This window comes from Dryobates pubescens, chromosome 31, assembly GCF_014839835.1.
Source record: "Dryobates pubescens isolate bDryPub1 chromosome 31, bDryPub1.pri, whole genome shotgun sequence".
NCBI lineage: Eukaryota > Metazoa > Chordata > Aves > Piciformes > Picidae > Dryobates > Dryobates pubescens.
Genome location: NC_071642.1, coordinates 1,174,300 through 1,187,253, shown reverse-complemented (window position 1 = coordinate 1,187,253; position 12,954 = coordinate 1,174,300). Strand labels below are relative to the sequence as shown.

The 12,954-nt window shown below is 65.5% G+C and overlaps 1 protein-coding gene across 1 annotated transcript in view; it reads right to left on the bottom strand.

Moving 5' to 3' along the window:
• DOT1L (DOT1 like histone lysine methyltransferase) overlaps positions 1 to 12,593 on the bottom strand; it is a 49,370-nt gene extending 36,777 nt beyond the window's left edge. The window contains exon 1 of the mRNA XM_054175117.1: positions 12,381 to 12,593. Coding sequence (XP_054031092.1) covers positions 12,381 to 12,461 — 81 coding nt within the window. The 5' untranslated portion in view covers positions 12,462 to 12,593. The remainder of the gene's footprint in view (positions 1 to 12,380) is intronic.
• Positions 12,594 to 12,954: the final 361 nt, after the last annotated feature.

Sequence of the window (12,954 nt, the reverse complement as noted above, 5' to 3'; positions counted from 1 at the left end):
GGCAGTGCCCAGGGCAGCCCTGCAGAGCTGCAAGCTGTGGGCAGAGAGCACAGCAGAGCTGCAGCAGAAGTGTGAACAGGAGGTGGAGGCAGAGTCTCTGCCCCCTCTGCCCTGCCCAGGTGAGACCACACCTGGAGTTCTGGGCCCCATTCTGGGCTCCCCAGCTCGAGAGAGAGAGGGAACTGCTGGAGGGAGTCCAGGCCAGGCTGGGAGGCTGATGGAGGGCCTGGAAGCTCTCTGCTGTGAGCAGAGGCTGAGAGCCCTGGGGCTGAGAGCCTGGAGAGGAGCAGCCCCAGAGGGCAGCTGAGCAGAGCTCAGTGAGAGCTGAAGGCTGGGGGGCAGGAGGCTGGGGCCAGGCTCTGCTCAGGGGTGCCCAGGGACAGCACAAGAGGCACAAACTGAACCCCAGGAGGTTCCACCTGAGCAGGACAAAGCTTTGGTGTGAGGCTGCTGGAGGCCTGCAGCAGGCTGCCCAGAGAGGCTGTGGAGTCTCCTTGTGTGCAGAGCTCCCAACCCCCCCTGGGCACTTTCCTGTGCAACCTGACCTGGGTGATGCTGCCCTGGCAGGGCCTGGCCTGGCTGATCTCCAGAGGTCCCTTCCAGCCCATTCCAAACACTCAGAACAAAAAGGGAGCTCTCCTCTTTCAGTGTCCCCCTGCTGAACCCAGCCCCTTCAGAGCTCATTGCAAAGAAATCAGAGCCCACCCCCAGGGACCTTTCCATGACTGCCTCCAGGCCCCAGCCCCCTCCCAAAGCTTCCACCCTGGCTCCACTGCTGCAGGAACAGAACCCATTTGGATCTGCTCCACACATTGTCTGTTGAAGGCACAGAACAAAGGAGGTCTCTCCCCTAGCCCCTGGCTTGGAGAACACCTTGGTGCCTGCAGGGGCAGCCCCCAGCCCAGGCACTGCCCCCCAGAGCCAAAGCAGAGGATGCTCCAGCTGGAGCCTGGCTGCTCAGCACAGACCAAGAGGCAGGCTCAGGAGAAGCCAATCAGCCCTGCAGCAGGCTGGGGGACAAGCAGCTCTTCACTGGCCCCCAGGATCCCCCCAGCTGTGGAGGGTGAGAAGCATCTCTCCAGCACCAGGAGAGCTCCTGTGAGCTGCTGCAGCTGACTGCAGGTCAGGAAGAAGCTCTGCAGGATGAGGCTGGGGAGCCCCTGGCACAGGCTGCCCAGGGAGCTGTGGCTGTGCCCTCCCTGGAGGTGCTCAGGGCCAGGCTGGGGGAGGCCTGGAGCTGCTGGGGGAGTCCCTGCCCGAGGCAGGGGCTGGGACTGGATGAGCTTGCAGGTCCCTTCCAGCCCAACCCTGCCCATCCTGTTTGCTCAGCACCCCTGCAGACACCTGGAGCTGCCCCTGCCCCTGGCAGGGGGCTTGGAGCAGATGCTCCCTGAGGTCCCTCCCAGCCTGAGCCACTCCAGGGCTCTCTGCTTCTCCGTCACAGAGGCAGCACCAAACCCCCTGCAGCCTCCCCAAGTGCTCTGATGCTGAGTGCCACTGAGGGACATGGCTCAGTGCTGGGCTTGGCAGCCTTGGTTTGAGCTCCTCCTGAAGCTCCCAGAGCTTCCTTTCCCTGCACTCAGCACCTCCTGGCTTGCTGTCATCTGCCACTGGAGAGCTCTTTCACTGGAGCTGCTCAGGGAACTCTCATTCACTCCTGCCCTGCAAGCAGGCTCTGAGCAGGAGCTGTGCTGTTACTCAGAGCTGTGCTATCTCTGAAGCCATCACTTCCTGCTGTAAAACATCCTCCCTCTCTTCCTCTGCTCTAAAAATAGAGGCTGCTGTGCTCCAGAGCTGCAGCAGCACGTGGGCAGCAGCAGGCACTCACTTGGATCCCTCCTGCCTCCTCACAGGCAGTTTTGGCTCAGCTTTAATCATTCCCAGGCAGCAAATGTGATCTTCCTGAGGCCCAGCATCAGCTGCTGCTGCTGTGGAGCCTGCTGGCAGGCAGCAGAGAAGGAGTGTGAGCTGCTGGGAACCCCCTGAGACACTCTGTGGTGGTGTGGGAGAAGCATCCCAGCGAGGCAGGGGCTGGGAGGGCTCTCTGGACACCATCCACAGCTCCAGCCCAGGCTGCCAGAGCAGCACCACTCAGGGCAGCTCACCCAGCAGCACAGCCAGGGGGGGCTGCAAGCCTCCAGAGGAGATTCCTAGAGCCAGAGAAGGGCTCAGGCTGGAAGGGACCTCCCAGCTCATCCAGCTCCAGCCCTGGGCAGGGACACCCCCAGCAGCCCAGGCTGCTCCAGGCCTCATCCAGCCTGGCCCTGAACCCCTCCAGGGAGGGGGCAGCCACAGCCTCCCTGGGCAGCCTGTGCCAGAGCCTCAGCATCCTCACTCTCAACAATTCCTTCCTCATCTCCAGTCTCAATCTGCCCTCTCCCTGCCCTCAATCTGTCCCTTGCCCTGACACTCCAAGCCTGTGCCACACTCCCTCCCCAGCTCTCCTGTAACCCCCTGATCACCTTGGTGGCCTCCTCTGGACCCTCCCCAGCAGCTCCAGGTCCTTCTTGTGCTGGGGGCACCAGGGCTGGAGGCAGTGCTGCAGGTGGGGCCCCAGCAGGGCAGAATCCCCTCCCTGTGCTGCTGGTCACCCTGCTCTGGAGGCAGCCCAGGAGACTCCACAACCTCTCTGGGCAGCCTGCCCCAGGCCCCAGCACCCTCACACCAAGCAACTCTCTCCTCATGGTGAGGGGGGAAGGGAAGCCAACAGCTCACCTCTGGCCCTTGTGCCAAAGCTTTAAGCAGGCAGCCAGAGGTTAACTCAAAGCAGGAAGGAAAGCAGCAAGGCAGAGAGGGAAGGCAGAGAGCAAGGAGGAAGAGCCCAGAACAGACATATGGCTGTCTGGGGAGCAGGGAGATTAAACCTGCCATAAATCCTGCACACCAAGAGGTAAGAGATGCTGCTGAAACTCCCAGGGGGAGCACAACTCAGAGCTGTCTGTGAGACCTGAAAGGAGAATCAGCTCCATAGATATTGCAGCTGCCATGGAGGACAAGGGCTGGGGCTGCTGTGGTGGCAGGGCCTGCCCCTGGCACACTGCAAGCTTTCAGCTCCCTGTGCTGGCTGAGGCTGAGGCTGACAAATTGGAGCTGCCTGAGCTGGAACTCTGGCCAGGACAAGAACATTCATCAAGAGAGGGGATTCTGCCCCTGGGCTCTGCTCTGCTGAGCCCTCACCTCCAACCCTGCCTTCAGCTCTGCTGTCCCCAGCAGGAGAAGGACACAGAGCTGAGGAGTGAGGCCAGAGGAGGCCACAGAGATGCTGCCAGGGCTGGAGCAGCTCTGAGCACAGGCTGAGGGAGCTGGGGTTGTGCAGCCTGGGCAGGAGAAGGCTCCAGGGGCTCCTCAGAGCTGCCTGCCAGGGCCTGAAGGGATCCTGCAGGGAGGCTGCAGAGGGGGTCTGGAGCCAGGCCCAGGGGGAAGGGTTTGGAGCTGAGGCAGAGCAGGGTTAGAGTGGAGCTGAGGCAGAAGTTCTTCAGTGTGAGGCTGCTGAGAGCCTGGCACAAGCTGCCCAGGGAGGCTGTGGCTGCCTCCTGCCTGGGGGTGCTCAAGGCCAGGCTGGATGAGGCCCTGAGCAGCTGAGTAGCTGAGAGCTGTCCCTGCCCATGGCAGGGGAGGTTGGAGGAGAGGAGCTCTGAGCTCCCTTCCCCCCTGAGCCATTCCAGGGGGGTACAAGGCAGCAATCTGGAGCAGCTCCTCTTCTCTTCCGAGTTACCCTTCAGATCACTTGGTTCATATGAATCAAATCAGGGCTGCTGTGCTCTCAAGGCACAACACCAGGGAACAACTTCTGCTTTTCATCCAGAAATACCAAGGGGAGGGGAGGGGAGGGGGGAGGGAGGCATCAATGAACCCAACTGATGATTTTTGTTGTACCAAGGGGGCAGAGCCTGGAACAAAAGGCAGCCTGAGAGCTGAACAAGCAGCGATTGTCACTGGTGGCCAGCTCCACTCGCAGGCTGAAGGCCAGGAGAAGGCTGCCGCTGCTCGGCCACCGCCAAGCCCACGTGCTGCACAAGCCCAGGCTGCCTGCCCGCCCCCCGCGGCACCGTGCCGGGCTGCCGTGTGCCCGCGGTGTCACCGTGCCGGGCTGCCCTGTGCCCGCGATGTCACCGTGCCGGGCTGCCCTGTGCCCGCGATGTCACCGTGCCGGGCTGCCCTGCGCCCGCGATGTCACCGTGCCGGGCTGCCCTCGGCCCGCGATGTCACCGTGCCAGCTCTGCCCTGTGCCCGCGGTGTCACCGTGCCAGCCCTGCCCTCGGCCCGCGATGTCACCGTGCCGGGCTGCCCTGTGCCCGCGATGTCACCGTGCCAGCTCTGCCCTCGGCCCGCGATGTCACCGTGCCAGCTCTGCCCTCGGCCCGCGATGTCACCGTGCCAGCTCTGCCCTGTGCCCGCAATGTCACCGTGCCAGCTCTGCCCTGTGCCCGCGGTGTCACCGTGCCGGCTCTGCCCTCGGCCCGCGATGTCACCGTGCCAGCGCTGCCCTCGGCCCGCGATGTCACCGTGCCGGGCTGCCCTCGGCCCGCGATGGCACCGTGCCAGCTCTGCCCTCGGCCCGCGATGTCACCGTGCCAGCCCTGCCCTCGGCCCGCGATGTCACCGTGCCGGGCTGCCCTCGGCCCGCGATGGCACCGTGCCAGCGCTGCCCTCGGCCCGCGATGGCACCGTGCCAGCCCTGCCCTTCGCTGCTGCCTGCTGCCAGCCCGAGCGCCCTGGAAGTGACTCAGTCGCGCCCCAGCCTTACACCGCTCCCGGTCCTCCCCACCCCCCCCACGCCCCCCCCCTGCGCTGCAGACCCGGGGAGGGCAGGGGGTGGTGAGGAATCGGAAGCCTGCTGAAGTTGCCTTTCTCTTGGGCAGGGAAGTTCCTCTCAGCCCTGAGTCACCTCCGCAAAGCTCTCCCCACAGGCAGCCCGGGCGGCAGCGAGCGCGGCGCCAGCGCAGCCCTGCCGAGCCCTGCCGAGCCCTGCCGAGCCCTGCCAGCCCTGCCGAGCCCTGCCGAGCCCGTCCGAGCGCTGCCAGCCCTGCCGACTGCTGCCGAGCCCCGCCGAGCGCTGCCGAACCCCGCCGAGCGCTGCCGAACCCCGCCGAGCCCCGCCGAGCCTAGCCGAGCCCAGCCAGCCCTGCCAGCCCCGCCGAGCCCTGCCAGCCCTGCCAGCCCTGCCGAGCCCTGCCGAGCCCTGCCAGCCCTGCCAGCCCTGCCAGCCCCGCCGAGCCCTGCCAGCCCTGCCAGCCCTGCCGAGCCCTGCCGAGCCCTGCCAGCCCTGCCAGCCCTGCCAGCCCCGCCGAGCCCTGCCAGCCCTGCCAGCCCTGCCGAGCCCTGCCAGCCCCGCCGAGCCCTGCCAGCCCTGCCAGCCCTGCCGAGCCCTGCCAGCCCCGCCGAGCCCTGCCGAGCCCAGCCGACTGCTGCCGAGCCCCGCCGAACCCCGCCGAGCGCTGCCGAACCCCGCCGAGCCCAGCCGGCTCGCAGGACGATTACTCAGGGGCCGAGGAGGCTTGGGGGTTTTTGGGGGCGGTGGGGGCCTGGCAGAGTCAGCTCAGCAGCTTCCTCTGCTCCGCCACCCCCTCCTGCGTGCGGCAGGGCTGCCCTGGGAAGCGGCGTGAGTCAGACCGCGGCCCGGGGCGGGGGGGAGGCTCCGAGCACGCCGGGACAGTTGTTGTTCCCCAGCTCAGCTATTTGGAGCCGTCCGAGGTGAGAGCTGCCTGCCCCACACGCAGCCCCCGGCAGCACCGGCACAGCCCCTGCCGGCGGGCTCCGCACCGCGGCTCAGGCAGCCCTGTCCCGGCTGCCCCCCTGCCCCCTCCGGCACAGCCCCCCCAGAGGCAGCCCAGCAGCACGTGAAGGACGTGAGGCTGGCTCCCGGCAGGGCCCCGGGAGAGGAAGGGCTGAGGCTGTGCGGGGAGGCTGCGAGGGCTGCTGGCCGGGGGCCAGCCAGAGGCTCAGGACCACCCCCGGCAGCAGCCCCGGCAGGGCAGCTCCAGGGCCAGCTCAGGACCCTCCTGCGCTGCTCCTGCCCCGCTGGGGCACCTCGGCAGCAGCTCCCACCCCGACCCCCCTGCCGGGGCAGCCGAAGGGAGGCGAAGCTGAGCGACACGCACGGAAAGCACTGAAGTGCAGGACAGGCTTTGGGGCTCAGCTCTGCCCTGCAGCTCCCAACCGACTCTCCCTGGGGTTCTCCTGGTCGCTGCCTGCCCCTGGGGTGCACAGCTTCGGGAAGGGGTTAAGGTCCGGGGTGGGGAGGAAGACAAAGGGCTCTCAGCCTTCTCACACATCATGGGGGAGGAAAGAGAAGAGCCCCAGCCCACACTCTGCACCTTTCCACCTGCACAAAGTCCACTGCCGGCAGCTCCTACCCCAGGTGCTGCCCAGCAGCTGCGGGGTGCTGGCTCCACACCGCTCAGCCAGGCAGGGAGAGATGTTTACCGTGAGAGCTGGGTGGCAAAGCAGCAAGGAGGAGGAGCAGGGGGACAGCCATGAATTATTCAAGCCAGACTTAACATCCCAGTTGCTAATTTGGAGGCTGCAGCTCGGGGCAGGGATGCCTCAGCCCGGCAGGATGGGCACAACCAGCACTTGGGGCAGAGGCAAGGGGCTGACATTCCCAGGCTGGACAACAGGAACTGAAGTGGTAGAAGAACCTGAAAGGAGGTTGGAGTGAGGTGGGGGTTGGTCTCTGCCCCCTAGGATCAGGGGTGAGAAGGAAATGGCCTGAAGCTGTGCCAGGGGAGGCTTAGGGTGGACACGAGGAACAATTCCTTTGCTGCCAGAGTGGCCAGGGCTTGGCACAGGCTGCCCAGGGAGGAGGTGCAGCCCCAGCCCTGGAGGTGTAGCCATGGCCCTTGGGGCCGTGGTGGTGTCGGGTTGCTGGTTGGATTCGATGATCTTTTCCAACCCTGTGACACCCAGAGCAGAACCCTGCTGGGCTCCAGTTGCCTGCAGCAGCCTGGGCCGCAGGAGCAGCTCCCAGGCACTGCCACACCGGTGCCCAGCCCTCAGGGGTCAAACTGGCTGGGGGGCAACACACCACACAGAAACCTGGCAGGCAGGGAGGGCTGCAGTTACCTTCTGCCACTGAGCACCCCAGGGAGGGTCTGCCAGGAGACAAGAGCAAGGCAGGCAGAGGCTGGGCTCTGAAACTTGCAAGGCCTTGCACAGCCCTCAGCAGCTCAGCCAGCCACCTGCAGCCACAGTGCCAGCCTGAGCCACCCAAAGGCAGCACCAGTGCCAGCCCCCGGGCTGTGCCCCTCTCTGGCAGCACCCACACTGACTTTGATCAGGCTGCAAGAGCCCTCTGGGTGCAAGCCTGGAGGAGAGGAGATAACTGCAGCAGTGTCCTGGAGCTGAGGCAGGTGCTGGCAGGAACAGACTTCCACACAGTGCAGAGTTTGGTGACAATCGGGCTCCAGCAGCTCTGAAGCCTCCTGTTGCTCTGATCTGTATGCAAGCAATCCCTCCCTGGTGCCAGAGCTGTGCCAGCAGAACTGTGCCAGACCCGATCGTGGAACAGATCCAGACTGAAAACACACACACAAAAACCCCCACCCCACCCCACTCCCCCCCACACCTCTCCCCACACAGGCAGGGGGGGCTGGGACAGCTTCAGCAGGAACTGCTGTCAAGAGGAGTTCAAAGTACAACCTCAGACACCTCACAGATTAGGCAGAACTTGTCAGGGTATGAAAAACAACCTCTCCCCTGTGCAGAGCTAATAAATATTCACAGCCAAAGGCAGAGACAAGAGAATGAACCAAGCTAAGGACAGCTCTCCGCAACAAACCTAAATACCTGCCAGGCCTGGAGCTGCCAGGGGGACCTCACCCTTTGTGTCCCCCTGATCTGCCTCTAAGCACCAAGCTGTGCATGTCAATGGTCAAATCTGCCTACAAATGCCATCCCCCGCGGGCGCTGGCCTATTGCAGACCACCAGCGGCTCCGGGGAGACCTCGGAGCTGCCTTCCAGGAGCCGAAGGGGCTACAGGAAAGCTGGGGAGGAGCTTCTGACAAGGGCTGGGAGTGACAGGACAAGAGCGGATGGACTGAAGCTTGGGGAGGGGACACTGAGACTGGAGATCTAGGAAGAAATTCTTTGCTGGGAGGGTGGGGAGGCTCTGGCACAGGCTGCCCAGGGGGGCTGTGGATTCCTCCTCCTCCCTGGAGGTGTTCAAGGCCAGGCTGGAGGAGGCCTTGAGCAACCTGGGCTGGTGGGAGGTGTCCCTGCCCGTGGCAGGGGGGTTGGAGCCGGAGGATCTTGAAGTTCCCTCTCAACCTGAGCCATTCGATGGCTCCGTGAATCATGAACCTAAATCCATCCACGCTGCTCCCGCCCCAGCGTGAGCACACAACAGCCTTCCTGTATCCACGCCTGAAGCTCACCCAGCACCAAAATTAGAAGTCCTAAGGCAGCACTGCTGGTCTGTGACAACCTCGAGCCGGCTAAAAACAGGGCAGGTAGGTGGGAGCCAGGAAGTTGAGCGGCACACAAAAGCAATCAACTCCCTCCGGCTCTGCCGCAGCCGAGCACGCAGCAGAAAACCCCCAGAGGTCAACATCAGAAAAAGAATCTTTGGGTGAGTCATGAGGAGAGATTACTCACCCTGCACTCACTCCACTTACTCATCACAGCCTGCTCCGGACACGACCGCTCACCCCTGGGCTCCGCCGGCGACCCCGCGGCCTCTGCCGGGAGCCGGAGCCAGGCTCCGGGGTTTGCGTCTCAGCCAGGGGGAGGCTGGAGCTGCACCGCCGCCGCTCGGCTCTCCCCTCCCACGGCCCTCATGACACCCGCCAGGGAAATTGATGTTTCACATCACCCTCCCCGGCTCCTCCGGCCTGCCCAGCGAGCGGCACTGCCAGCTGAGCTGCGATGCGGCTGAAGAGGCGAAGAGGACACCCCCAGACCCCCCCCCCCGGCTGCTCCGCAAGCAGCAGGCCTGCAATAAACGGAGAGGTTATCGATGCAGGCACCCATTAAGGGCAGGGATTAGCCCTCAGCCTCAGCCGTGCTGCTAATTTAAGGTGTAGTAAGAGCACAAAAATAGCCAAGTTACTCAAGGGGAGGTTGCATCACGGCGAGCAGCAGGGCTGCAGTGCCGCTGAGCCTCTGCCGCTGGCAGAGCTGCTGCCGAGCCGCTGCCATCGCTGCCATCGCTGCTGCCGAGCCGCTGCCATCGCTGCCATCCTCACCGAGCACCATCGGCAAGGGCTGAGAGTCTCCACTCCCCTTCCCCCCCCAGCTCCCTCGGGAAAAAGAGATCCTCGGAGGACACAGCGGGGAGCAGCGAGAACAGCGCTAAATAAACCTGCGGGGAGGGCATCGATCGGCCCAGGTGCCCCAGCTCGCTGCCAGGGAAGCGAGCAGCAGAGAGAGGTGAAACTAAGAAATGTTCTGCTTACGTCAGACAAAGCTGAGCTCAAAGCACCGCGGCACAGGGACCCTGCTGCCAGCGCAGGGCTCTGCCGCCAGCGCAGGGCTCTGCCGGCCGCCGACGGCAGCCTGCGGCTCAGCGGAGCACGGCGGCGGCAGGGCCCCGGAGGAGCCAGCAGCGAGGTCCCTCCGCACGGCTCCGGAGCCCAGGCGCCGCCGCAGAGGGCAGAGCGGCCAGCGGCGCCGCTGGGAGCCCACGGGGTGCGTGTGGGAGCTTGCAGGAGAGCCCACGGCGCCTGTGTGTGAGTTCACGGCGCCTGTGTGCCCGCAGGACAGCCCACGGCGCCTGTGTGTGAGCCCACGGCGCCTGCGTGCCCGCAGGACAGCCCACGAAGCACGCGTGCCTGCAGGGGAACCCACGGTGCCTGCGTGCCCGCAGGGGAGCCCACGGACGCAAGCGCACGCCCCGGGAACATGCGGCGTGATCCTGCCCTCCCCGGAGCTGCAGCCTGGCACACTGATAGGCTCCGGAGGAACCACAGAGCCGCTTCTGTGTGCGTGTGTGTGTGTCCCACGCAGCCCCCTGGAAACGACCTGCAGCCCTAAAGCAAGGAGCTGGTGGGACGGCAGCGCGGTTGGGGCTTGCGGGGGGCGAGGCAGGGGGGCAGCTCCTCTGCACTTGTGAGCAGGCAGGGAAAGAAGGGGGGAAAAAAATAAATGTTGTTTTCTCTGCCATTTTCAGAACCAGCTGCTGGAGTTTGCCTAAAATTAACCCAAATCCTTCCTTCCCATGCCGCAAACAGCATGAAAACAAACACTCGGGAAGGGGAGGAGGAGGGAGGGTTGGAGGTTGTGATTTGTTTGGGTTGCTTTGAAGCTCTGTAGGAATTTTGGTCAATATCTCCAAGGGGGAGGGGAGGTTGGGATCTGGGGGGAGGTTGGGATCTGGGGGGGTTGAAGCCTGTAGGGAGTTTTGTGGCAGTACATACAGGGGTAGGAGGTTAGAGGGTGTGATTTGTTTGGGTGTTTTTAAGCCCGCAGGAATACCTCTAAAAGGGGGGTGTGGGTTGGAGGTGGTGATTTGGGGGGTGGGAGGGGGGAAGGTTGTGACTTGGGGCGGATTTAAGCCTGCAGGAGTCTTTATGACTGTACATAAAGGGGTGGGGGAAGGCTAAAGGTTGCGATTTGGGGGGGTTGTAGGACGGGAGGAAGTTTTGTGCCTCTGCATAAAACCCTTAGGAACGGCGGCAGGCGAACCCCCTAAAGCCGCGTCCCCTTTAACCTCCGGCTTCACGCCCAACCTGCTCGGAGGCAGGAGCTAGAAGCGCTGGGTGACAGGAAGGGAACTGGAATTGGTCATCGCTCTACTTTCAGTTTCTGCAAAAAAATTTAAGCGAGAGCGCGCGCCCGGGAACGAACGAACAAAAACACAACCGAGGGAGAGAGCTGCCCGGGCAGGAGCGGCCGCGCTGCCCCCGCACGCCGCAGCCCCCCGGCCCCGCCGGCGGCTCCGCGCTGCCGGCGGCACCGCGCAGGAGGGCTGCCTGCGAACCACAGACACGGCCCCGGCAGCCCCCGCAGGCGGGCAGCCTGCAGAGAGGGAGGGCAGAGTCATCTGCCCCGGCAGCCCCAAAGGCAGGCTGCAGATAGGGAGGGCAGAGTCATCTGCCCCGGCAGCCCCCGCAGGCAGGCAGGACGCAGATAGGGAGGGCAGAGTCATCTGCCCCGGCAGCCCCCGCAGGCAGGCAGGACGCAGATAGGGAGGGCAGAGTCATCTGCCCCGGCAGCCCCCGCAGGCAGGACGCAGATAGGGAGGGCAGAGTCATCTGCCCTGCCACAAGCGAGGCATTTCCAATCATTCGCACACACAAACACGTCACCGTGGCCATGCCAGCGAGATCAGCTGCCCCAGCTTGTGTCCCAGCATGTTCTCCCTGCACACCTAACCAGAGCAAAGCCTGGAACACAAGGAACGCTCAGCCGAGTAAAATAGGGAAGGGGGCGGGGGGGAGATTCTTCCTTTTAGAAGCTGCTCTCAAAAGGGTGAAAATCCCTTCAGGGATTGGCAGGAACCCTGCACACACACACACACCAACCCCCCCCCTCCCCACCACCACCCCTCCAGCCGTTCGCCTCTGTTGAGGCTGTCACCAATCTGAGCAGGGACACTGCTATCAAGGTCACAGATCTCACTCGGGGCTCAGGAGAGGCTGGGAAAAGTCAGGCAAGTTGGGGAGGGGAAAGGAATGGAAAGGAGACCCAGCCCTGCCGCTGACGGAGCCGAGCAGGGACAAGTGACATTTCATTTGAAAGCATGCGGACTACGGCTGCCATCAACTGCCAGACCTGGCTCGGCTGCTGCTCGGCTCCAAGGGCACCCCCGGCTCCAGGGGAGCGCAGCCGACGGCCCCGCCGAGCCCACCGGCCCCGCCGAGCCCACCGGCACCTACCCACGGCGAACAACCCCCCCCCCCCCGGCTCCCCTGCCCCACGAGCAAGGCTTCTCCCCTCTTTATTTCCATTCCTGCCACCGGTTTGCGGGGACCACCCGAAGCCATCGGTAACGCCGGCGAGGCGGGGGGGGAACAACCTCCTCCCGGCGTCAGGGCGCCGGGGACGGCTGCGGTGCTGAGCCGGTTCCACGAGCCCGAGCCGGGGAAAACACCGAAACTTTTCATTAAGCAGTCCTCCTCCTCCCCGCCCTTCAGTTTAGTCAACCAATTACCATAAGAAATTGGGGATCTGACTTCCCGGCGAGAGCAGCGGCACCCGGGGCTGGGGGAGCCGCCGGCCCCTTCACCCCCCGGCCCCGCCGGGGCAGCGCTGCCGGCTCCGGAGCGCCCCCGGCTCCCACGAACGCGGCGACTAACAAGTGACAGAGAGCGGCCGGGGCGGGGGGCAGCAGCCGAGGGAGGCCAGCCGCGGCCGGCGGGGCTGAGCGGGGCGGCCGGGCCCGGGGAGCGGGCGGCGCTGACAGGGAGCGGGGCAGGTGCCGGGCCGGGGCCATACTCACGTAGACGGGCAGCGGCCAGGGGTAGACGGCGGGCTCGGCTCCCACGGGCGACTTCAGCCGGAGCTCCAGCCTCTCGCCCATGTCGGCAGCCGGAGAAGGAGGCGGCGGCGGCCCCGCACCATGCTAGAGGGGCCGGCCGGGGTGGGGTGTGGCGGCCAGGCCCGGCCGGGGGCGTGTGCGAGGTGCGGCGGCGGCGGCGGGAGGGGAGGGGGGGGGGGGAGCGGCGGGAGAGGCGGGGAGGGCAGGCCGGTGCCGGCGGGGGCGCCCGCTCCCCTCAGCCTCCCTCTATTGTCGTTAGCGGCTCGCGGGGCTCTCCGGCGCCGCCGCCATCTTGGGCCGGCGTGAGGCGAAGCACAATGAGGCGCCGGGGCCGGGCCGGGCCGGGCCCGACCGACGCGCCAGACGCGGGGGGGCGGAGGCGGGCGCGGCCTCGCGCTCCCTCCCCCCTGTCCTCAGCTGCCCTCCCCGTGCGCGCCCCCGGCTCTGCGCGCCGCCGCCCCCGCGCGCGCTCGCGCTGCGCACCGGAGGGGGGCGTGAGGCGGGGGGGGGGATGTGGGGGGGGCCGCGGGGGGGG